The 25,448-nt window shown below is 42.5% G+C and overlaps 2 protein-coding genes across 6 annotated transcripts in view; both read left to right on the forward strand.

Moving 5' to 3' along the window:
* The window catches only part of ZDHHC3 (zinc finger DHHC-type palmitoyltransferase 3), a 435,152-nt gene that overhangs the window by 353,807 nt on the left and 55,897 nt on the right, over positions 1-25,448 (forward strand). The gene's annotated exons all lie outside the window — the stretch shown is intronic.
* Positions 1,063-25,010, forward strand: CTNNB1 (catenin beta 1). Of its 5 annotated transcripts, none has more exons than XM_049817226.1 (16): positions 1,063-1,205; positions 16,447-16,504; positions 16,996-17,223; positions 17,362-17,615; positions 17,705-17,943; positions 18,029-18,230; positions 18,560-18,704; positions 19,149-19,252; positions 19,340-19,678; positions 19,932-20,090; positions 21,047-21,166; positions 21,319-21,469; positions 21,561-21,682; positions 22,911-22,971; positions 23,728-23,949; positions 24,234-25,010. In XM_049817226.1, exons 2-15 carry the CDS (start codon positions 16,492-16,494, stop codon positions 23,934-23,936), a joined length of 2,346 nt encoding a protein of 781 aa, XP_049673183.1. In that variant the 5' UTR covers positions 1,063-1,205; positions 16,447-16,491; the 3' UTR covers positions 23,937-23,949; positions 24,234-25,010. The 5 variants fall into 5 exon arrangements, with proteins under 5 accessions (XP_049673183.1, XP_049673182.1, XP_049673184.1 ...); XM_049817225.1 differs by lacking the exon at positions 1,063-1,205 and adding an exon at positions 1,798-1,892; XM_049817223.1 differs by lacking the exon at positions 1,063-1,205 and adding an exon at positions 1,810-2,021.

The following is a 25,448-nucleotide window of genomic DNA, read 5'->3' on the forward strand; positions in this document are numbered from 1 at the left end:
CATTTTAGTAGTGACAGCTAACCCGCAGACTAAGGACCTCTCTCCTGCACTTGTCCCACTGGGTTATGGCCCCCTGCCACCCATTCCGGGTCCACCTGTGAGGGGTATGGTGCCTCTGTGTGCAGCAAGCCCTACAATGCTCCCCCCCCCCCACTCCCCAGGGAGAAATCCCCTGTTTTAAAAAGCACCGATTAAAAAAAAAAAAAAAAAAAGCAGCTGATGTGAAAATCAAGAGGCACTGTAGAAGAGGCTCCTTTAGTCTAACACATTACTCAATAAATCAACAGAAAAAAAATAAAAAATCTTTAAGTGTAACTTCCTGAGTAGAAACTCAGAGCCTGTTTAAAACGGTATTATCAGTGGAAAAATAGGTATAAAGGTGGCCCCTCCGTGAACTGCCCATCTCCCCGCTTCAAGAACCACAGAAGCTGGAGGCTGGTGGGGAATGAGGGGCTGCACGAAGCCCTCCAGCCTGGGACCAAGAATTCAACCCCCAACACCCGCTAGTGCCAAAGCAAATTTATGCTGGAGGAAAAAAGAATAAAAAATAAATAAATCCCTCTTTCACTAGCAATGAATGTTTTACATAAACACGTTAGGATACACGGTTCTTGTTCCATGTAGAGAGGGGTATATGCGTGGATTTCCCCCCCCCCCCCCCCCTTCAGTATGTTAAAGACACTTTGCCATGCAAGACGGTACACGCAGAAAGTCTGTAAAACATTTTGCTGTGCAAGCCCGTGCACGCCGAGGAAGAGGCTGCCACATACGTGCCTTCACAGGGCTCTGCACGCCGCGAAAAACCTTGTGCAATTCATAATATTTTCCTGTTTTTACGACTCGCTGAAGAGGCGAGGGGCGGGCGAGGAGGAGGAGGAGGTGTTGGGGGGGGGGGGGGGAGAGCTCGCTTCTTCCATAAAAAAAAATAAATAAATTGCATAACGAGATACTTTCTTTGGCAACTGCTTCCTGACAAATATTTACAAGGGCAGAGCAGAGCGCGTTTCCGCCGACGTGAGCCAGCCCCGCCGCCACCCTCCCCGGCTGCCCCGGCCTCCCCGCCGGACGGGGCCGGGGCGGCAGCTGGGCAGGCTGCTGCCCCAGCCCGGGGCCGGGGCCGTTTTTCCTCAAAGCAGCCCGGGAGCGTCCCCGCACTTGGCGACACAAGCGTTTGAGAGGACGAGAGTTTCGCTACAGTTGGTGGCGTGAGTTTAAAAAAAACGCCCCCCCCCCCCCAACAACCCAAAACAAACAAAAAAATCCGCAGGCAACGAAACGCCAAATTAAAGGGGGGTGGGAGGGTGTCACGCTCGCCTATCGCCCCCCTCCTCCCCCCAAAAAAGCGGGACCCCGGGCTAATCCCCTCAGCTGCACCCCCTCCCCCGCCGCCTCTACTCCACCCTCAGGCAGCAACTTCTCTCCCAGCCAGGAACTCGGATCCTTTTTCCCCACCTCCGGAACACGGTGTCTCCGCTGTCCTCCCCCAGCCCCTCACACCGCCACCCCGCCGGCTCGGCTCGGCTCGGCTCGGCCCGGCCCGGCCCGCCCTGCCTCCCCCCGCAGCGCCGCCGCCGCCACGGCCTTCCCCCGCTCGCAGCCGTTTTCCCGCCGCTCCTGCTCTCTGTCTCCCTCCGCCCTGGGAGCCGGGCACTATTTCTCCTCCCCCTGCCCTGTGCGCTGGGTGCCTGTGGAATGCTGCGCGCTGCGCCCGGCCGCGGCGGCAGGATACAGACGAACCCTACGCTCACTATAAGAACCTCCTTGTGAGCGACGCCATTTTAAGCCTCTTGCTCGGTTCGGAGGTGGGAGCAGCAGCGGCGCTCGGGGCAAGGGGACTAACACCGCCGCCTCGTACGGTCGCCGCTCGGAAGGAGAGCGGCGGGGGCACCGCCGTAAGCAAAGAGCCGAGCGAGGAGGAGGCGGGGGGGGGGGACAAGGAAGGAAAGACGGACCGGACCGGGATCGCCCGGGCGGCAGCAGCCGGAGCCCGGGGAGACCCTGCGCTCTCGCTTCCCTGCAACGTTAGTGCCACTTTATCCGGCGGGAACTCGGGGCGAGCCCGGGCCGGGTTCCCCCTTCCCTCAGCGGCCGCCGCCGCCCTGGGGCGGGCGGGCGCGGGCGCTGTGTCCCGCGGCCGTTGGGGGGGTCCAGGGTGTGCCCGGCGCCGAGGCGGGAAGGACCTGGGGGGGGGGTGGGGGTGGGTGTGGGAGCAGGAAAGGAGGAGAGGGCTCTTGTTTTGGGAGGTCCGGACAGCTGCGTGGTAGCAGGAGGCGGCAGCTGCAGCTCCCGAGGTGTCTCTTGGGAAGCTCGTCCTGGGGCCAGGGGCTGGTTGCTCGGGTCTGCAGGAGGAGGTGAGTCTCCGCCGCCCGATTTCCCCTGGGTCTCTGCTCCCGGCTGCGTTTGCGTCCGAGGCCGGAGTACTTTGGTGCCCCTTTTTTTTTTTTTTTTTTTTTAAGGGCGGGAGGAGGTACTGAGTCGCCGGTGGGCTGCAGACCACCGTTGGTGATAGGAGGGGGAAGAGAGCGGGGGACGGGTTTATTTGTACCGAATATAATTAAGTAATCACGGTCACCGCAGTCAGCGGGAGATAACTAATCTGTTGCCTTGTGGGTTTTCGGTCTTAGTTGCATGTATATTTGCTGGAGAGGTTATGTTTTTTCTGGGTGTCGCCTAAATGAAGCTCCGCGGAGCTGGGAGCAATCAAATTAAGTTTTTAACACCCACGTTACCAGAGTCTTGTAGCGAATGACTTGGGACTTGGCCAGTGTGGGGGCTCGCATGCTGCAAGGGGAAGTGCCTGCTGCTTTCTGTGGCCGACTGGGGGGGCGACGGCGGCTCCAGCCTCCCAAACTAACGCACTTTTGAGGTGTGTGAAGCAACTTGCTGTTACTCCCAGTAGAATATAGGGCACTTGTTTCTGATTTCCCGTGGAACAGGGAGCTCTATGTGGTGTGGTTTTGTCTTTTTTTTTTTTTTTTTTTCTTTTCCCCCTGAAAAGCTTAGTTCACCTCTCTTTTGTGCATGATTAGCTGCTCCTGGAACAGTGAGGTTTCTTAAATGTAGAAAAACCTTAGATTCTTCCCTAGCTAAAACTTGATGTAGGATGTTGGGCTGCTTCTTTTTGAAGCTCTTCCTGAAAACATCTACTGGAGATTTATCCCTTCTGGGAAGATAGGACAGGCTGTGAAGGTACTACTGGAAACTTGTGGCTTTAGGAACAGCAGTGTTGATCTTTGTAATCAGCTACTTCTTGATCTCTTTCTCATGGAGCAGCCATTGTTCTGACATTCTGTATATTCCAGACATCTGTGGTCCTCCCATCCCCCAAAGTATGCAAGTGGTGAATGGAAAGAGGCTGGGCTGGTATGCTGAGGTCGATGGATGGAAATCAAGGAGGGGTTTTAGTAAAACAGGATCTTTATGTGCTGAGACTATAGTAAAGGCAAAGACAAGAAAAATACCTGAAAGAGTATTGGGGTTTTCTTGATAGTAAGTTTGGACACACCAGAGAGCAATTTACCAATTATGATTTTGCTTCTGAATGACAAAAAGGTACTACTGCAAGGCTTTAAAACAGCACAAAGGGCAAAACTTACTGATGATTATTGGGCTAAGTTATTATGTGAATTTCAAGTGACTGACAGTCCAGAAACCTAATGTTAATCTTGCACTTGAATAAAAAGGTGCTGACAGCTGCAGGTATGTGGCTACTGGGTTGATTGCCTAATGTCTGGTGCTGTTGAAAATTGGGCTACTGAGGTGTTAAGATCAGGCTTTAAGGGTCTCTAAATTCAGCCATTTGGTATAAAATCATGTCGAGTGTCTTGCCGTTCTGGGGTTGTTCTAAAGAAATGTCATATTTGCTTGGCTGTTAGTTCGTGTATTTTCTGTTTAGGTATAAACTGATTGGTGTGGGAATGTTCATGTTGGTCTGCATGGCTCATCATTTCAAAGAGTCTAGGGGAGAAATAAGTAAAAATATGTTGATGGAAAGGACAATGCAATGAACAATAGCTTCTAAAAGCAAGGATTTAATACCAAGTAAAGCTTGATTTGAGAAAGTTCTTCAAATGTTTTTACAGCCTTAATAAACCAAGCTTCCTTTTTCTTGCCTAAGCAATAAATAGGCTGGGCTGCTTGCTTCATATATAGTCTACTATGAACTAGTGTTTTGCTTTGACTATTTGGTGTGTTAGTAACTGGCTTATCAAATCTTGGCCATGAAGCCTGGTTGCCCTTCAGACGTATGGTTTCTTTGTGAAATGGATGTTGGTTTTTCATCACCAGAAACTTGAGTTTAACTCTTCAGAACACAATACCTCAGAAAGTTAATTCAGATGTGAAGACAAGTTAGTTCTAGTGGCCTTAACTAATTTTGCAGTATTTTGCAGGGTGGAAAGGGAAGTAGCAAGCTTCAGTCTTATAAACTGAAACCTGAATGTGCAGTCTGAAACTCCTGGATAAGAATGTTTCTGCAAAATATTGTCTAGTAGGCAGACTACTGTGCAAATACCGCAGTAGTCAAAATCACTCATGTTAATTCATAGCTAAAGCTGGTAATGCAGGGCTTGTAGTGATCATGCAGTTGCTTGCAGCAAAACTTGTTCTGGGACTCTGGCAGGCTGCATACCATGGCAGGAAAATCAGGACTGGCCTTGCTTATCTTGAACATCGTACTTCATGAAGCCTGATAAAACTTTGAGAAACTGTGCAGGCAGTTAGGACTTGTCTTTGGGTCCTCACAGCATGCATTTGCAAGCTCTGAGCCCCCCTGCCTTTCTGGGTGGCTGTGTGGTAACTTAGAAATGGCACTGCATTAACTTTGCAAAATTCTGCAAACTACTTGGCAGTAAGTATTGCATGTGACTTTTCTTGTCGCTTTAGATAAAATTGTTATCCTGGTCAGATGAGCAGGGCAGTATTGCTGACTTTCTAGTTAGGCATTGGAAGACTCGTTTTGGGGGTGCTTTGATGTTATGCACCAACTGCATTGGTTAGACTTGCCAACATAAAGTAGCCTGACAGCGGTTAACTTTTAATATCCATTTCTGGCACTTGATTCCAAGGTAAAACTTGCTGTAGTCTGTGATCAGGCTTTAGCCCAAGAGGGTAATGTCTTAATATGCTAGTGTTGTGTGGCTTGTGTTGCCTCTCAGAGAAGAAAGGAGCCAGAAAAGTTTTTTGCACTGAAAGGTAACTTGGAGTGTAAGAGAGAACTAATGGAAGTCTTGTTCTGGTGCTTTTGTCTGTATGGAACACCAAATTGATAAGGTGAGCAGGTGAAATGTATACCTGTAACTCAACCTCCCCTCCTGAATCTGTTCATTCTGATTTGATGTGAAAGCAAATGTGTCCTATGCTTTTGCTGTCTTGGGAAGTATGGGTGCAGATGTTGTTTTACAGCTTCCATTACAGAAGAACTTTTTGTTGATGTTCCAAGTTGCTTTAGGAAACAATGTACACTGACTGGATTAGTATTGCAGAAGTAAAGTGCTTACTGTATTACTTAATACTAAATCGACTCTGGAGCCTTGTTTAAAAATTAACTCCCTTAAAGGTTGAAAGAGTTAATTTAGTGTTCTAGGTTGCTGCTTTTAAAAAGGCAGTATGAGCTAGCTGGATCTTAGTGGAGTTGGCAGATGCACAGTGTGCACTGTAAGTATATTTGCTGGAACTAGCATTTCTAGGCTGGCTTACTATGCTAAATAGACTTTTAAAAATTGGAGAAGTTTGCCAGCTCTGCACCAATGGTAGCAAGTAATTCTGTATTGTCCTGGCAACAATTCAGGTGCCCTCCAGTGGCCAGAAATCTTAACATCCTAAAGGTGCTGATAAATGCTGTTGCCTTGTCAGGTTGCCTTAATTAAAAGTGAGTTGAAGAAACATCTTAAAATGTCAGACTTCATTAGCATGTTTGTTGCTTAAACAGTACTTTCTGGAGTGTAAGTATGTCTTACTGTAAATACATAGTTATTCTGACAGACAAGCAAAGGCGGCTACTTTCAGATTCGTAAGTATTTTGTGAGTGTCAGTGCAATTATGACTAATCATCCTGGTTTCTTAAACCATGGAGATTCATGTTTAACATCCATGTTCAGGGCTGGCTACATGTCTGCAGCCTAAGAAGAAACGAGATTATGGTTAGATACTTACTGGTTTGGAAGGGAGATTGCTAAATTGTTGTATTAGAGTGGAAATGAATGTTTTAAGTTCTACACAGACAGGATGGAAAGATACTTCTGTAATGCAGTGGCTGTCAACCTTCTTGTTAGTGATGTAGGCAATCATGATAAACGACTGCAGAACCATTAAGTATCTTTTTGACACTCAAAGCTAAGTGGGCAGCAAGCTTGAGTGCTGACAGTGGTTTGTTGTTGAACTTTATTAGTGTTAAATGAAGTGTAATATAATATTTTAAGTTCTCTAAATGGTCATGATGGCAGCTTTTTTTGTATGTGGCTAGGTAAGACTAAAGAATCGTACTTGACCCTGGCTACTGCCATCTCTACTACGGATATCTTACTGAAAGTAGGGGCACATGGACCAAAAGCTGCAAATCTGTGCTAGTTTATTAGGTGGGTGCTGCTAGCAAACTACGCCTTAGCTACAAACACTTGCTCATGCCTAACTGAGAAAGGCAGGAGTATGCATAACATAGATACCTAACTGTCCTACAGATAAGAGGTGGTAACTCTAAGCTGTGATAATAAAACTGTTCTTAATGTTTTGCTCAGCCATGAAGATACTCAAACATACTGCTGCATGAAACCCTAATTGGAAATGCTTGCTGGTGACCAAAAGATCTCAGAGTAAATCCAATGCTGAACAGAATTGACTTAGTAACTGTTTTGAGGTTACTTGCATGAGTTGGTGGTGCTTAGTTGGTCAAAACAATTAAGACATAAGAGTAATTGTGTTGATAATCTTGTTATGAACTTAATGCAAGTTCATAAACTTGAAACTGTCATACTAGTCCTTTTAATACAGAGCTGCAAACTGCTGTCGAAGGATTGATATGTACATTTATGTGGAGAATATTATTGCTTCTCAAGCTGGATGTGGAACACCCGATTAGTAGTTGAAGCAGTTCCTCACATTGTCTTAAAATTTAAGATCTTCATCAGCTCCTTGCTTGGACAGTGAAGAAAGATATGTAGGTACTTGGAGCCAATCTTGTCTACAAATAAAGTGATAGATTTTGCTGGTGTTGCAGTATACGTGCCAGTGAAAAGCTCTCTTGAACCATTACTTTCAAACATGACCTGGTAATTTCTCTGTCAGCTGGAGCACAGCTGCTACTTATAGCTCTGGGAAACAACCAGAGATTTCTGTAGAGGACAAATAAATAGCTGGTGCAGAAAGTAGCTCTTTTTGAGAAGGTAACTCTGTTTTGTTTGCAGATCTCATTAGAAGCTGCTGGTATACTGGCCCATAATTTTGAATATAAAGGATTGTGTTGACAGACCTCTTGCAACTCCTAAATGTTTCTTAAGGTAAAGGGCAAAATAATTGTGCTGTGGATCCAAACACTAACTTCTCTGAATTGACAAGATCCAGTGTTGTAAGGTTTCAGCTGCTAGAGTATAAGTATGGTTTTAAGTAGCAAAGAGTATAGGACTATGTGAAAAGGTGTGGTCTCCACACTGCATGGTATGCCCAGCCATGTGACACTGCAGCCTTAGGCTCTGGCTAGCATCAAACAGAATTCTGTAGGGCACCACTGATAGTTGTAAGAAATTACGGTGGTAGGCTAACTGCTACCAAGTACCTTCTGACTTCTCTAGGTGTCCTAACAATATGTAATATCCACCAAAGTTGCTCTAAAATGTCCTAAAGAGTAAAGTAGTGTGCATCAAAGGTATTAGAGAACCTTTATATGATATTGTCAACTTCATTTTTTGGGAGGCTTCCTGGAAGATTCTAAAATTTGAAAGTTCATCTCTTAGAATGATTGTGCAGATCAGTGCCCAGGTGAACTTTATTACTTTTTTAGTAACTTACCTAATGTAAGTGTTCTGAATTCTCCCACAGGTTCTTTTCATTTTATAATTAGTTATCTCAAATACTTGTTGGCTGACCATGGCTCTCAGACCAATGTTAACTGTTGCTTTATTGAAACTTCTAATGGGTTGTTTTTAAAAGGGTACTTAAAACCTTAGTACTTGTGAAGACCCTGACTAATTGCACAAGCTGTTAGTGCCTAAATGCTATGTTAGTTGCTCAAAGTGCCCTGTTTCAGTGACACTCGATGCCAGGAGCTGAAAGGGCTCCCATCTGGCAGTGAAAACTCACTAAGTCCATTTCTGATACATTTTGTTACCTGAACTTTTGGTTAGTGGCTAAAGTTGCTCTTTGGTGAACAATTAAAACTACCTATGTTGTGGGTGGCATTCTGTACTTAGGATGAGCAAAACAAAATGTAGATCTTATTACCCTTATGTTAGTCTCAACTGCACTTGAAACTTAATGAATTGTCACACTTGATCATTTGGCAAACTGGCTTGGAAGTGTGATTCTTTACTAGCCTGCTGTCCCTTTTGGGAAGAAGGGGCCAGGTGAGTGTCCTGTAGTATCAGAACACTCTGTAGTGCTCCACTCCTAAATGGAAGTGAATTGTGGTAGAATGGAACCTTATAGCTGTGTTGTAAAGTTCTTGTGGCCTGTTTTCCTCCCCTCTGCACGTGTGCTTAAGGCTGCATGGATTCAAAGATGAGCCTCAAGTTTTCTGACCTTATAACCGGAGTCTTTCCTTCACTAGACATTTTTTGAGGAATTAATACAGCTAACCCAATGTTTAAGTCTAGTCAAGACTACCAGATGCCTGCACTTCAGTTCCATTAAGTAGTTGTAATCAACTTAGAGAAGTCTAGCAAGAACAGAAATATTTGCATGCTGTTTGCTTTGGTAATGAGCATGTGAATAGAAACTCTACTCTGTGCTCTTAATTGGTCTGAGATTGCCGAGATGACTGAAAATAGACAGGCATTAACACTTTGTTTAGTGATGTGGCATGAAATGAACTCTTATTAAAAAAAAAATCTTACAAAAGCTAGTGTAGAGAAGCTCTTCTGCCTTTATGTTATGGAAGGGAGTTCTTAGATAGTTTCTAAGGCAGAAGACAAAGGCTGGAAAGCCAGAACAATTGATGTAATAGCAAACTGGGATGCCTGAAGGAAAAAAGAAATAATGATGTGGAAATGAAGCAGCAAAATACCAGTGGCTGAAAGCAGAGGTCACTTCTAGTGAGCATTGGCATATCTGTGTGTGTGCTGTCAAATACCCCTCTTTCACTTTAATTCTGTGGATTATCTGAGCTAGCTTGTTGTCTCTTTCAGGATATATTAAGGATATTTAAAGCTTGGAAGCTGCAACCTGTTAACCTTTGAGGTCAGTAAAGCAGATAGTATTCAGGTTTCTTAATTTCCTAATGTTTGATAGGAGAAACAGATCTTAGACTTTCAGGTCTTATTATTTTTGAACAACTTTAAACTGTTGTATATTCTGGGTTCAGAGTCAAACTTGCTGTGATCTGATAAGCTAAAATGGATCGTATTGCTGTTTGCAAGGCATCTTCTACCTTTCTGCAGGCATCAGTAGAAAGCATTGCCTGAAGTATACTAGCTTGGATAAATTCAAGCTGGATGGATTACATAGGATGCTGAGTTTATCACTGGTGTTAAGTATTCTTGTGTAGTGGTTGGAGGGGATGATGTTAAGCAAATGTCGCTTGAGGAAATGACGAGAGCAGTTTTGTCATGAGTTAAAGTTTGAGTTTGTTCTGTTGCAGTCTAGAATCAGTAAGCTGGATTTCACTGTGGGCATGTGCTGTGGCTTGCAGGTTAAGATTATTGGTAGCTCGTAATTTTCAACAGAACTACTGAAATAGTTGAAGTTGCTACATCTTGGCATAACACTTAAATATAGTAATGCTGCTCTATCTCTTGCCATGGCATTTCTTCTGAGGTGGTAGTGAAGGCTACAGATGAGTGTTTCTGTCATCTAACCCAAAAGAAGATAGAAATGTTTTAGAGCTGTAAGAACCCATGGTGGGTTGGTTGGGGTTTTTTTCCTTTTAGAGTTGGCTGTATGGTTTAATTTGTTTCCTTTTGATGTTATATATTGCATAAATTGCTTCCGTTTACTTAGGATATCTTCAAATGGCCTATGACAAGATATTTTTACCCAGTATTAAATGTCAGCCTGCTGAAAGCAGGAGGAAACCTGACATTAATAAGAAAAATGTGAAGTTTTATATTCTGATTCCTGGTAGAGATAATAAGGTAAACCTGAACTTTACTGTCTCCAAAAATATCCAAGTTGTCCATTGCTTTGTTTAATGTGATAATTTATAGCACTGAACCATTATTTGAGAGCCATTTTTCAATGAGTTTCATAGTAGTTCTTGTCCATCCAGGTCCTTAAAACTGCTGGTGTAAGGAAGGATTTGAAAAATTGAATTTCTTAATCCAGAAGTCAGTACTGGTGAGTGACTAATTTCACAATAATCAAGGCCCTCTAGTGCTTGCATACAACTTTAACTTCAAAATAATCTGCACTCACTGCATACAGCTGTTCCTTTCAGAGTGGACAAGGTGACTGAGGACTGCAAATGCTGCTACTTTAGACAGAATATGGGAATGCTGTTGAGTACTTGTTTTGTGGATATGGAATGTATTTAAGGAAAACTGTTGTATTTAATCCTGTGTGGTACCGTTGCACAAGAATTAAATTTTTTTAAAATGCTTATCTTCAGAGTGAAACTCAAGCATTCTATCTGTTCCTACTTTGAAATAAAGTATCTTCTGTTCATTGTGTAGAAAACTTGTAAAACCCAACTGTCATTCCTACAGCAAGCTTCTGAAATACCTTAAAACATACAACACAAACTGTACTTTCAGGACTTCTTATCAATCTTACGTGATACATGAAGGGCTGCCAAAATTACGTACAGTGCATACTTTACCCCAGAGCTCGATAGAAGCCAGATAAAAATCCTCAAAGTTAAGTTTAGTTTAGAATATCTGGGAGGATATGGGAGAGAGGTCTCTATCCCCATTTGGATAAGGAGTAATTAGAAGTTTACAACAGATCTCGGGTGGTAAAAATTCTTGAACTTGTTTAACCCTTGAAGATAGAAAATGAGTTTCCTAAATTGAGACCTACAAGGCAAATGACATTCCTTTTAACTTCCCAGGTTACCTTGCTGCTTAATCCAAAACTAGAATTGTCTAAGTTAGAAACTGAATGCAAATATACCCCGAATCATTACTTTCCACAAGTACCATCCTTGCCCATCATCTGTGGCTAGGCAATCTATAAATTGGGTTTTACAGGTCACCTGTAACTTCTCCCTCATTCACTCCCTCTCAAATTGTAGCTGCCATGTTTTCTGCAGCTAGACAAAGACTTTGGCTTTTTTTTTAAGTTAGTAGGCAGGTATAAACTGATTATAGGCCTCCTTGTTTGAAGGAAGAAAAATAACTTCTTTTAGGCTTCCTGTTAATCAGTTTAGTGCTATTCCTAATGAATATTAAAGTGACTATCTCAGTTGGATCATGTCTTCATAAGAATTAGGTTTGCCTGTTGCAAGAGTGCTTATAGCTGTAGGGTAGGTTAGACCAAAAATTGCTTAAGGACACAGGTCAGCCACTTGTGCTGTGAAAGCTTCTCTGATGTTTCTACTATTGGTATTGTCTTAAATAATTTCCCCCTGCCCTGCTTCCTTTTCTGGAAAACAGCAACAACTTCCAGAATAAGATCAAAGGATTTTTTATTTAAAAATCATTAATTGAATGCATTTCCCACATCCTCCACTTGAAAACTAAGGTTATTAGGAAGCTTCTGCTACATTAAGTTCTTAGATTTCTGTTCTTGGGTCATAGGAATGCGTGCTGTAGTCATATGGTGTTACTAGTTGTACAACCGATGTTGCCTGTATATTTTGGCTATTGACTTTTTGTAAAGCACATACACAGGCAACATCACTGGCAGGCAGCTGCCTGAAAACAAGATCAGTTATAAAATTAGACCCAACAAATGCTTCCAGTAACACCTTGATAATGGTTGCAATAACTTTGGAGCACTTGGAGAAAAACTATTTTCCAGTGCAGGTACTTATCACTTCTGTGTAGATGATACATGTTTTTAACTGCTGTAACTGTCACAGGAAGATTAAGGTATGCTTGTTCAATATAAGAAAATGTGTCACTCGGCACTGATGGCTAATTTACAGATGCAGTTGCTTGGCCTGTCCTAGATGAGATGTAGAGATGTATGAGAACATGGTTAGTAGATGTGTTCCCTGTAAATAGATTGTGGTGATTGCATTTATCAGTCTTGATTTCGCATACAAGGTTTAGTAACATGGTGCTCTCAAGCAAAAGATTTCTGGAAGACTTGCAAACTTTTAAGTTTGACTTGCTTTGCAAAGGGAAGGAGTCTGCTTATCAGATCAGTCGGGTATAATCTGGGTCAATCTTAGTGAAGAGATTCTATTAAGATTAAAGCAGTAACCTTGAAAGAAGATGGACACATTTTTATTTAATACAAGCTGCAAATATGAGCTGTTCTGTAGGCTAACTGGTTTAGCTGACAGTGAAAATAGGTTTATGTTAGATAAACTGCAGCAGAGGTGCAAATGTACCGTAGTCTTGATATACCAGGCAGGTAAATGTCAGGCTGATACTCCCTCCCCTAGATAGGCTATTCTCATAGTTATTGTCCTCTGTAAGACAGAGTAGAAGTAAACAGTTCACTGTGCTCTGTCCTAATGGAGTTTAACAGCTTTAGAAAGAAAATTATCTAGGTTTTACCAAAGCTGTTCAGAATTATTGTTCAGATTTGAGAAATGCTGTGGGCTTGTTGACTTCTTTGGCATGTGCCTAACTCTTCTCCAAAATCCGAAGTTAATACCTAAGTTTTATTCATCATCAAAATACTCTTTCATTCCTGTGAAAACCAAGAAATTTGAATAGTCTTCTGTAGTAACTTGAAACTATTAGCTTATAAGCCTGTGAAGCTTGCAGAACTTTCTCAGTTTTTTAGAATTCAAATGCAAGGTTGGGACTGATGGTACACGGTACAGTCTAGTGCAGTGTCTTGCATTGCTCTTCAGATATGTTAAAAAAAACCCCAAAACCCCCGCCCAACCTCCATTTAAACCCAAAGCTGATGCTTGCTAAACAAGTGGGTAGTGTCATGGGGGAGGAGGTGGTTTTTAAGAAGTTAACAGCCTGTAAATCCTGGCAGTACCTCCGTATGAACTTCTGTAGAAGATGACATTTTTCAAAATTCAGACTTGACTTCCGAGTACCAGGTAGCCTTTAGAAATAGCGAGGTTTACAGAAGCTTGCTGTTATGCTGATGTTTGTAAAGTATACTGAGTCCTTCTGTCTCTTCTTGATGATTCAGATCTGTATTACTGACCTTGACAATGTAATGTCACTAGTCATGTGTCCTCCAATCAATTTGAATAGCTTGATTTAAAGGAGCTGGTATATGCTTCATGCTTGAAGACTACAACCTTAGTTATCTTTGCAGGAGTGATTTTTAAAAATTTTTTCTACTCTCCCACCACCTCCCCCCACCCTGCATGTATTGATCCAGTTTCTGTTAGGAAAATGAATGTGAATATTTGTACCTAGTCTGGGGTTGCTGCTCCTTTTGTAAGTGTAGTGGTTAACCTTGTCAGTGACACACAGGAAGACAAAGTCAGCAGCTTGTTTGGACTTGGTTTACCCCCTTGTAAAATGAGAATAGAATGGGAAGTAAAATATGGGAGAACATTCAGTTATAGAAACCTTAAAACCAAACAGCATGTACCCTTTTTCCCTGGCTACCTTTGGTCTGTGGTTCTTTTGAACTCTAAGGATTAAAACCAATTTCCCATCTAAGTAAAAAAAAATGCTACCTGGAATTGTTGGGTGGTTACAGGTGTATAAAATGCTAGCAGGCTGATCTAAGGTCAGCATTTCAAAGACTGAATATCTGATTGATAATGCACTTCTGAACACTTAAATCAGCATTCTTCATTGCTATTTTGTAGATGTTCTTCAGCTTTATTTTGGAATTGTGTTGCAGTTCAGTGGCTAGTCTGGTCTGTTGGATTGTACCTAATGGTACAGCTACTCTTCTGATCTCTTCAGGATGCTGAAACTGAAACAACCATTTCAGAATGCAGTTGCTGTAAGGCATCTTCCTTCATTTGTGCAGAATTCAACAGTGGAAGGAAATTATAAATGTTGTTCCCAAGCATATTTGAATCTGAGGTGGTAGTAAATATCTCAAGACATAGTCAATGCTCTTGACTGGTTCATCTACCAGTATGTTAACTTCAAAACTAGTTTGGTGATCATTTTTATTAGCAGCCTGCTGATAGGAGGGAACAGGAACAGTTAGAATAAAAATAGATCTTCTTTTGTGCCAAGCATATTGCGAATAGCATATAGCAGCTAGATCTTGCCCAGTTTTCTGTTGGAAATGTCACATCTGACTTACAGTGAGGACTATGGGGAACAAAGATACGCTTTTTACTTTTAGTGCTATCCCACTTCTTTCTGTTTGGAAGGTGTTAGTGGGGTTGACAAAGTAATGCATAAGACCTGCAGGGAGCTATCAAGCTTTTGTTCAGGCACTTCTTCCAACTTAGAGACTCAGGAGAATTTTTGTATTAATGGTGAACTGACAGCATGACTTAAGATTTTTCCTTCCCCTTACCACTGCTACTCCCAAACTCCTAACAGCATATTGGAAGAATCCAGTGTTTAAGGAACTGGAAAAAAATGGTTGTATTGTCAGTGCTTCCTCCATGCAGATTGTGAGGGGTAGGCTCTAAGTTGGCTAGTTTCTTCCAGGCTGTGGAGTAGGGACCGGTTTAGGAACCTAAGTGTTTCCAACTGCATAGTGCAGGGTACTTACAGTATGTTGTGTTACATCTTAAATCAGCTCAATGCTGCTTATCTGCTGCAGATGCCGATCTACTGTCCATTTTGAAAGAGCCAGGGAAGGGTTGCTGCCAAAAGTTGTGGGAGTGCAGAGTCAGGACAAACAGCACTGGCATTTGTACAGCAAAGTAACGAGATTCCTCAGGAGCTGCTGGAGTATCCTGCAGCTGGCTCAGAGACAGTGAAATATAAACTTGCCTCAGAGTTGCCTAACTTCTGCAGTTTTAAAAGTCTCACTGAATGCCTGTCTTCTGTTTAATTATGATTTTCTAAAAAGTACTCCTGAAGGAAACTCTTAAACTGGGAAACCTGTCTTTACACAAATACATTGTCAAATGGACTTTGTTCTCCTGACACAGTACTGCAAACCTGTCCTTTAAAGAGATTAGTGGCTTGCCTTTACTTCATTGTCTAGGAATGTTTTGATCAGCATAGCTCTAACACCTAACTGCACATTGAAAGCTGATTGCTGGAAGAGATGGTTTTGCTTGCTGCACTAGTTACCACTACAAATGTTTCTGCTTGGCTAGCTCCCAGAACAGGCTGTCACCAGCTCTGTGTCTGTGCTGGAAACTGTGTTGGACTGTGGGGAGGGGAGCAAATGAATTAAAAGTATGACAGCTTTGAGTGACCCCTTGTAAAGCTGTAGCCTTGAATTTCTCTTTCTGGGTTAGTGAAGAGACAGCTACAGATTTATGGTACAAATACTTCGTACTCCTTGGTGATATCAAATGGAGGTGCATACTGAAGACTTTGATAAGGCATTTGATAATATTTCAGCCTCCTGCCCCCAGTTATCTTGGCTTTCTGTGCAAAAAAAACCCACAAAAAAACCAAAAAACGTGTTTGGTGACTTAATGTTTGCAACCAAAGGAGAGCATTTGTTTATAAGTCATGTTCAATTTTCAGTTTAACTTCAAGGAAGAGTATTTTTGCATAGGAAGAAACCTTTCTTGTGGTACAGGAAAGGCATAAAGGAGGAGGTTCAATTATAACTCTTTAGGTAGTTTTTGTACCACTGAATAATAGCAGCTTGCCTTAAATGGTCATTTCAGCTTTCCCTTTGAAAATCCATGTTGTAGCCCTGTATCAAGCGGTTTTGCTAGTATCTTAAGAGTAGCTGTTTTTGAGGGAAAGGAGGAAGATATAGCCCATGTCTGCAGCATGTCTAAGCTGTGGAATTTAATGTCTGGACTTCTTATGCAAGGATAGAGAAGTAAAAAATGGCTCTATCATGGTCAGTCTTCGATTCTTTTTCTCTTCCAGCTTTAAGAGGAGAATATATCTTACATATAGTTTGCCAGAAAAAGTCTGGGTGACATATCTCATTCTTTTGGATCTCTGTCCATGGAGGTTTGCTAATTAGCATTTGAATATACTTACTGTAGTAATGAAATGGCAAGATGTCGGAAGTCTTAGTTTGCAATTCTAGTGTTCTAATATGAAATCCTGTCTTACTAGCTCTGATTAGTGTTTAATAAGTTCTCGCCTTGCTCTTTTTTAGGGTCTCTGAAAGGTAGCAGGAAGGAGTTCTGGGAGCACAAGGAACATGGCAACCCAAGGTATATGATGCATTACAATTTCTGTTATTAGAATCTAGCAGTTCTAATAAAGAGCAGTTAAACTGGCTACTTGCTTCACTTTTTTAACTTTTTAAAGTCACTTGGGTTGAATAATGTCTGCACTACTACAGTAATTAATACCTTACACTGGAACTCAAACCTGCAGACAAGTTTGTCATTGTAAGCATTTTGGGTCCCTTAAGTACAGTCAAGTACATCATCATGGTATGTGGAAAAGGGAACCTTTAAGCAGTAGACTAACAATAGCAGTGATTGCTCTGCCTGTTAGTCGGGCTTATAGATGTCTGCACTGGTTTGAGATAAAGCCTCAGTTTAAAAATGCTGTCTCACTTGCAGTGCTACCTCTGCTGGGTTGAGGTAGTTGTTTATAACAGTTGATTTTTGTTTAAAACCTGTGTGATCTCTTGAAGGATTAATACATGCTGGAGTAATTGAACTAAATTTAATTGTTCAACAATGATTTCTTACAGCTGACTTGATGGAGTTGGATATGGCAATGGAGCCAGACAGAAAAGCAGCAGTCAGTCACTGGCAGCAACAATCATATCTGGACTCTGGTATCCATTCCGGTGCCACAACAACTGCTCCCTCCTTGAGTGGCAAGGGAAATCCTGAAGAGGAAGATGTGGACACGACACAAGTGCTGTATGAGTGGGAGCAGGGATTCTCACAGTCCTTTACCCAGGAGCAAGTTGCTGGTAAGGCCTTTTCTATTACACTGGTTTGCTTACACATGCAGCTTAAAAATACAGTAACGTAAATACCAAATTATTACCTATCTAGAAGATGAGCTTTTCATTCCTAGTTTTGAGGTAATGACTTGCCTTGTTTTTCAGATATTGATGGCCAGTATGCAATGACTAGAGCTCAGAGAGTGCGTGCAGCTATGTTCCCTGAAACACTGGATGAAGGAATGCAAATCCCATCCACGCAATTTGATGCTGCTCATCCAACTAATGTGCAACGCCTGGCTGAGCCATCCCAGATGTTAAAACATGCTGTTGTTAATTTGATAAACTACCAAGATGATGCAGAACTTGCAACTCGTGCAATCCCAGAACTGACCAAACTGTTGAATGATGAGGACCAGGTAAGCATTTTCTTTGCCTCAGTGTAGCTTGCTTGTGGGGCTGCTTCAAGGACCTTAAAACTAAAAGCTTTCTTCAAATATTTCTGTAGGTGGTGGTGAACAAGGCTGCAGTTATGGTTCATCAGTTATCCAAAAAGGAAGCGTCTCGCCATGCTATTATGAGATCTCCTCAAATGGTGTCTGCTATTGTACGTACGATGCAAAATACAAATGATGTGGAAACAGCCCGTTGTACTGCAGGTACACTACACAACCTCTCACATCACCGTGAAGGCTTGTTGGCAATCTTCAAATCAGGAGGCATCCCTGCTTTGGTTAAAATGCTTGGGTATGTGGACTACTAAGATGGTACTTTGGTTTTTTAGTTGGTACTGGTAGGTGCAGGTACTCACAAGGTTTTTCTCCTTCTGTAGGTCTCCAGTGGACTCTGTGCTATTCTATGCTATTACAACTCTTCACAATCTCCTGTTACATCAGGAAGGAGCCAAAATGGCGGTCCGTCTAGCTGGTGGGCTGCAGAAAATGGTTGCCTTGCTTAACAAGACAAATGTCAAATTTTTGGCCATCACAACGGACTGCCTTCAGATCTTAGCATATGGCAATCAAGAAAGTAAGGTAAGTGCCTCTGCTATTGAAGCACTTGACAAGCAAGCTTGCTATGAATGGCCTAATAGTTCCTGTGTACTGACCTCCTTATTCTGAATCTTCAGCCATGTTGGGCTTTTGCCAGTCAGTCTTGACCTTGCAAGAGGTGAGAGATGCAGGAATTATTTTGCAGAAATGCAGTCCTGCTATAGTGAGACTGCAAAACTTATGGACCACACCAGCAGATGTGAACAGTTTTTTAGAGATCTGTAACATACAGTGGGTGTAAGCCAGCAACAACTACTACCTACTGACATGCACAGGAAGTGACAGATAAATGTTGCTTTGCTGTCTTTCAGCTGATTATTCTGGCAAGTGGTGGACCCCAGGCTCTAGTAAACATAATGAGGACCTATACTTACGAGAAACTATTGTGGACCACAAGTAGGGTGCTGAAGGTGTTGTCAGTCTGCTCCAGCAACAAACCTGCTATTGTTGAGGCTGGTAAGTACCTTGTACCCACAGTAACTTAAAAAGCTATACAGTACTTCAATATACGTTCCACACAAGAATAGAAACTGCTAGCATAAAAAATTGAACTTGCATTGGTCCTTCAGTCCATAACTAGTTTTGGAGGCCTTTAGTATACAGAAGTATAAAAGGCAGTCTGTTTCAAGTAAGTTTGATGTTGTTAGCTGGGTGGCTGAGCATTGTCAGAATGGTCCCTTTAGAATATGCATACGTTTAACAAGACCCAGCGTCACAAAGAGAATATCAGGGTTTTTCCTCTGTGTGATGAAGAGTTAGGGCCTAGCCATATTACGTTACTAATGCCAAGAAGGATTAGAAGCTTGTGAGATACACGCTCAGACTTCAAGGAAGAAAAGGACCTGACTGTTCACAAGATGAGCATCTGAGTAATGGTGTCAAATTTGTACCATCTTCTAGGTGGGATGCAAGCTTTGGGACTCCACCTCACAGATCCAAGCCAGCGTCTTGTCCAGAACTGTCTCTGGACTCTGAGGAATCTGTCGGATGCTGCAACAAAGCAGGTAAATGGCTCTTCTAAGGGATCGGGATCAAAAGCCAACATAGTGGAAGAGGAGAGATACTAAATTTTTCTTCCCTCTTTTTTGCAGGAGGGCATGGAAGGCCTTCTAGGAACTCTTGTTCAGCTTTTAGGATCAGATGATATTAATGTTGTGACTTGTGCTGCTGGCATTCTTTCTAATCTTACCTGCAACAATTACAAGAACAAGATGATGGTGTGCCAGGTTGGTGGCATTGAGGCTCTTGTGCGCACAGTTCTCCGGGCTGGAGACAGGGAAGACATCACAGAACCCGCTATTTGTGCGCTCCGTCACCTCACCAGCAGACATCAAGAAGCTGAGATGGCTCAAAATGCAGTACGTCTCCATTATGGACTCCCAGTGGTGGTTAAACTGTTGCACCCACCATCACACTGGCCTTTGATCAAGGTAAATAATGGTTAGCAGCTTTCAGTATGGAAACTGGTGCTTTTTAAATGTAACTTTAACTGTGAAAAATACTTTGTTTCCAAGGTGTTGGGGGGTGTAATTTGTCTGATGGGAAAGTTGCTCCAATTGAGCAACTTAGTGTTGTCTCCTAGAGGTTTAGGCATTTGGGATCAACTGATGAAAAAAAGAAATCTCTTAACAGCAAGCACACCAGTCATGCTCTTTTATTCCCCACCCCCTTTCTTAATTGTAGGCTACTGTTGGTTTGATCCGCAATCTGGCACTCTGTCCTGCAAACCATGCCCCACTGCGCGAGCAAGGTGCTATTCCAAGGCTAGTTCAGTTGCTGGTTAGAGCACATCAAGATACCCAGCGACGTACTTCTATGGGTGGGACACAACAGCAGTTTGTGGTAAGTGGCCACCACTAACTGAAGTTATGTGTAAAACTTGTCTCCAAAACTCCTAATTTGTCAGCAGGCCTCAGCCATGTATTTGTCTAAATAACTGTTGTCTTATCACTTGCTCTAATTCATGTTACTCTCTTAGTGTGCTGATAATTCTGTCTGGGCAGACCTGAAGTTTTTCTTAAACAAGAATACCAAAACATAGGTTCTTGGTTTACTAAGAACCTCTTGAGCATTTAATTCTGGATGCTATAGATCACAGAAATACTGGTTTTGCCTACTCTGGCAAGGCAAGTAGCCTTCCTGGAAAGGAAACCAGAACTGCCTCATCCTTTGCAGAAGTATGGGTTTAAGAATGCTATCACACCTTATTGTGTATTTTCAAGGGTGCTTAGAGTTGTAAAAGTTGTACAGGCTCCATACTTGTTACCTGTTTGGGTACCAGGTCAGTGTGGTAAGATCAGTCTTGATTCCCCCCTCTGCCCCCATTAAACACATTAACAAAGGGAAAGTTGCCTTAGCATGGGCAAATGGAAGCAGTACCTACTAGTACAGGAGTATAGTTAATACTTGCAGAGGCAGGAGGGGGCCTCTTTGTTACTGATAACCAGTTTCAAACTCAGTAAACTGCCAAGCTAATCCAGCTTGGGGGGAAGAGAGTGTTGTCAGACATGAAGTTTATAATGAACTGAAATTAAAATGAGACCACTGGGAGGAGTTCTACTGAGATGCTTCACTTGCTGAATTTAGTTGGATAAACTGGGCCAACTCCTAGCAGGATTGGATGTTAAGTTTGAAGGCCAGCAGTAGATAGTGGATATGAGCACTGTTGGGGGAAGGGGTTATGTGCAGGGGACAAGTTTGGTTGGGTTGTTGACAGGCTGATCAGCTTTTTGTCAGTTATTTTAGAAGATAGCATGCAATATCTCGATTTCAAAAATGCCTTTTCTTTCCTTAACTAGGAGGGTGTGCGTATGGAAGAAATTGTTGAGGGCTGCACTGGAGCCCTGCATATTCTTGCACGTGATGTTCATAATCGAATCGTAATCAGGGGTCTAAATACAATTCCACTATTTGTGCAGGTAAGCAAGAGCTCAAGACAATGCTATAGTACATACTAGGAAAACTGGTAAAATTACTCTTAGGCTTCCTTGGTAGGACTACTAAGTCAGATTGGGCTGAGAAGCTCGTTTCAAGTAGAAGAGCTAAAGAACCCCTTGTGTTTTGGTTGCAGTTGTTGTACTCTCCCATTGAGAATATCCAGAGAGTAGCTGCTGGTGTACTTTGTGAACTGGCTCAAGACAAGGAAGCAGCTGAAGCAATTGAAGCTGAAGGTGCAACTGCCCCTTTAACAGAACTGCTTCATTCTAGGAATGAGGGTGTTGGTAAGTGAACTTGAAAGATAAGTTTCATATTTGTGTTAGAAAAGTTGCTAGAAGACTCGACCTCTACTAAAATCACTCTTGCTTTCAAAAGCAACATACGCAGCTGCAGTGCTGTTCAGAATGTCTGAGGACAAACCACAAGACTATAAGAAGCGACTTTCAGTTGAATTGACAAGCTCTCTGTTCCGGACTGAGCCAATGGCTTGGAATGAGGTGAGTCATGTCTTTTTTTGTATTAATGGTTCCTTGGGGAGACTTTATGTTCAGGTCCTCCCTCCTTCCAGTAGTGAAGTGTAGATGCCATCAGTGATACAGGCCCAGCTTTGCACATGGCTGTACCTTCTTTACTCTTGCAATGTATTCAGGTTCAGTGAGCCTGTGGCAAGCAGGCTTAGAACTGCTTCTTCCCTTGCAGGTAGGAGGAGTCCATTCTCGACTGCTGCTAAAGTTTGTAATTCTCATTATGTTTTAGTGTGCAAAGCTCTATAGAAGAACCTTGTATGCTTCTGTGTTGCTTGTCAGAACCTAATGGACTCTGAATGCAAAAACTGAGGCATGAGTGATAGGAGGGAATCATAAACATAAAACATATCTTGTAAGGCTTCCATCAAGCAAATGGTGTAGGGCTAGTAATCTTGGGGTGGGAATGTAACTTGTGTTCTCCTTAGAACTGAGCTTTCAGGCTTGAATATGTTTACAGGCTGATTATCACACATTGCCTTTTTTTTTTGTGCTTAAAGGGCTACACAGTGCATTGAGACTGAAAACAAACTGTGTACATGGCGTAGAGGGAAGGTTTCATGAAGTCTGTCTTCCCCCAGATTCTTAAGATTCAGGAGCCTAGCTTGTCTTACCATGTATGTTTTCACTAAATAAAGGAACAGTAGCCCTTGATTTGTACTATTTCAGTGCTTGCTTTTCTGTTTTCCTAAAACCTGTATCTCCCACAGTAATGTAAAAAAAACCAAAACTAAAATGGAGTATCTCTTTGAGATTGGAGTTATGTAGTTGCACTATGGACAGGCAATTAATTCTGTAATTGTGCAAACTGGGGGAGATCCTTTCAGAACCCTTAAAAGCTCTATTGCTGGCTCAGGAACCTCTGAACAGCTGACTTGCAGGAGTTCAGGAGTTGGGGCAGATGTACCTGAGGGTGAGTGTTCCTAGACCTGCCCCATCTCTTTCATTCCCAAACAGAACCCACTTTCCAGTGATCCGTGGATTCCTGTGCCTAAATCTGGCTGTTGTATATTGGATGCAGATGCTTAGATAAAAAAAGGTGTTCCATGTTCACAGAAGTAACATGCTGCAGTGCTCACTGCAGAAGAGTTGCTAAAAAGGGATCTGGGGCAAGCTTCAGAACTTTTTAAACTCAGAATTACTAGTGCTGGCCCCAAAACCTGACATTAAAACTGTTTTGTAACTTTTTGTGTACATCTAGACAGCAGATCTTGGACTTGATATTGGTGCCCAGGGAGAACCTCTTGGATACCGCCCAGATGGTATGTCTCTTCTGTTCCCCTTGACTAAACCTAAGTTGGATGAAGTCAAGTCATAGATTCTTAAAGGAGAACCGCAAATGAGCAAAGAATGAATTAACTCTTCAGCAAGGTATTGCAAACTGACAGGCAGATGGGGAACTGCCAGTTCAAATAACCAGTTTCTGCAACACCACTGGCAGTGCTGAAGTGGGAGCTGTATGAACATGCAAAACTGGTGTCTCTTGTCTGGGTCTTGTGGGAGAATGTCCCGCTGAGCTGTTGTTTCCAGAAATCGTCTACATTCTTTACAAATGGACTTGACAATTCCAATAGTGCAGTTTTTCTTTAAAACAAAAAAGCTGGTATTGAATGTGTTAGTCTGTAAGTGTCTATAGACTTGAATGCAAGCCTATCCCTAAGGATTCTAAGCTATTTTTGACTAGTCTTTCAGAAGCCAGTCCACAGTCTTGGAGCCTGGTTTTGCTGCAGTATTGTTGAATTTTAGTACTGTTGATTGTGCAGACTAATGGCTTGGCTGGAATCTGCTCGTGCTTCTGCCTGCAGTGTGCTTTGTCTGCAGAATCATACTGGAAGGCTGTTTCGAACAATGGAATAGCCATTAAGGGCAGGCCACAGATTGTTTTGAACTTGGCTGAACTAGAAAAAAGTTAGATGGCTACAAAGATCTTCTCACACACTGATACTTGCAGCTTCTGATGCATCTAACATCTGTTAACATTATGCTTTTTTTCCCTCTGCCACCTTTAACTTTCTTAGATCCTAGCTACCGTTCTTTCCACTCTGGCGGATACGGTCAGGATGCCTTGGGTATGGACCCTATGATGGAACATGAAATGGGTGGCCACCACCCTGGTGCTGACTACCCAGTTGATGGTCTGCCAGATCTTGGCCATGCCCAGGACCTTATGGATGGGCTGCCTCCAGGTGACAGTAATCAGTTGGCCTGGTTCGATACTGACCTGTAAATCATCCTTTTAGGTAAGAAGCTCCAACCTTGAATTTAAAAACAAAACAAAAAGAGAAAAACAGATGACTGGACTGAGGACTTGGTTGGCAGGGAGGGATTGGCTCAATTGGGTGCCACAATAATGAATAAGCACTCTGGAAACACATGATCAGTACACTCCAAACTGACTTCTGCCATGAAGTGTGGAAGTAATTAACTGTAATAATGTCTTGTGCACTGGCTTCATGCAGTCTTGATGTGTTAAAACAGGCCTTTACTTGGGAGCACTGACACCTGTTTTTTTTCCTCTTTGCAGCTGTATCATCTGAATGAACTTGCATTGATTGGCCTGTAGAGTTGCTGAGAGGGCTCGAGGGGTGGGCTAGTATCTCAGAAAGTGCCTGACACACTAACCAAGCTGAGTTTCCTATGGGAACAATTGAAGTAAACTTTTTGTTCTGGTCCTTTTTGGTCGAGGAGTAATAATACAAATGGATTTTGGGAGTGATTCAAGAAACGAAGAATGCACAAGAATGAATTGCAAGATGGAATTTATCAAACCCTAGCCTTGCTTGTTAAAAATTTATTATTTTTTTTAAATCTCTGTAATGGTACTGACCTTGCTTGCTTTGGAAGTAGCCTTTCTTTTTGCAGTAATTGTTGTTAGTTTTTTTTTTAAAGTCTCTTGTAGTATTAAGTTATAGTGAATATGCTACAGCAGTTTCTAATTTTTAAGGATTGAGTAAAGGTGTAGAACACTAATTCATAATCGCTCTAACTGTATTCTGAATAAAGTGTAACATTGTGTAGCCTTTTTGTATAAAAAAACTAGACAAATAGAAATGGTCCAATTAGTTTCCTTTTTAATATGCTTAAAATAAGCAGGTGGATCTATTTCATGTTTTTGATCAAAAACTTTATCTGGGATATGTCTGGGTAGGGGCCAGTAAGAACTGTTTATTTGGAACCTTGTATTGGACAGTTTACCAGTTGCCTTTTATCCCAAAGTTATTGTAGCCTGCTGTGATACAGATGCTTCATGAGAAAAATGCAGTTATAAAATGGTTCAAAATTAAAGTAAACTTTTAATTCACTCTGTGTCAAATTATTTCAGATCAGAAAGTGTGTTTGTCTGTTAAAGTTCTCTGAAGCTTGTTCTGGACTTGCACACCACCTTCAGTACATCAGAAGAGGAAGCCAGAACTGTTGCCCTTTCATCCTTGGTAAGGAGCAATTACCCTTCAGCCTCCCTCAGCTCCAATGACAAACTGTTCTTACTGGGATCCTCTGAGGGGGGGCATTCTTCCCCTTGCCCTGCTGCTTTGCTTTGACCCCTTCCTCAGCATGGGGCAGGTCTAGCCAGAGGTGAGGTAACTACCCTTTGGGCTGGGCCTGCCAGCCATGTGCTCACTTCTGGGCTTCAAAAAGTAATAACAGCATATTGCTTCAGCTCACTTAAGATGTGTGCTGTCACTAGGGTCAGATGAAGAGCCTTTGCTCAAACTGTGAGCTGGTTCAGTAGCTGAAACCC

This window comes from Accipiter gentilis, chromosome 14 (genome assembly GCF_929443795.1).
Source record: "Accipiter gentilis chromosome 14, bAccGen1.1, whole genome shotgun sequence".
NCBI classification, from domain to species: Eukaryota; Metazoa; Chordata; class Aves; order Accipitriformes; family Accipitridae; genus Astur; species Astur gentilis.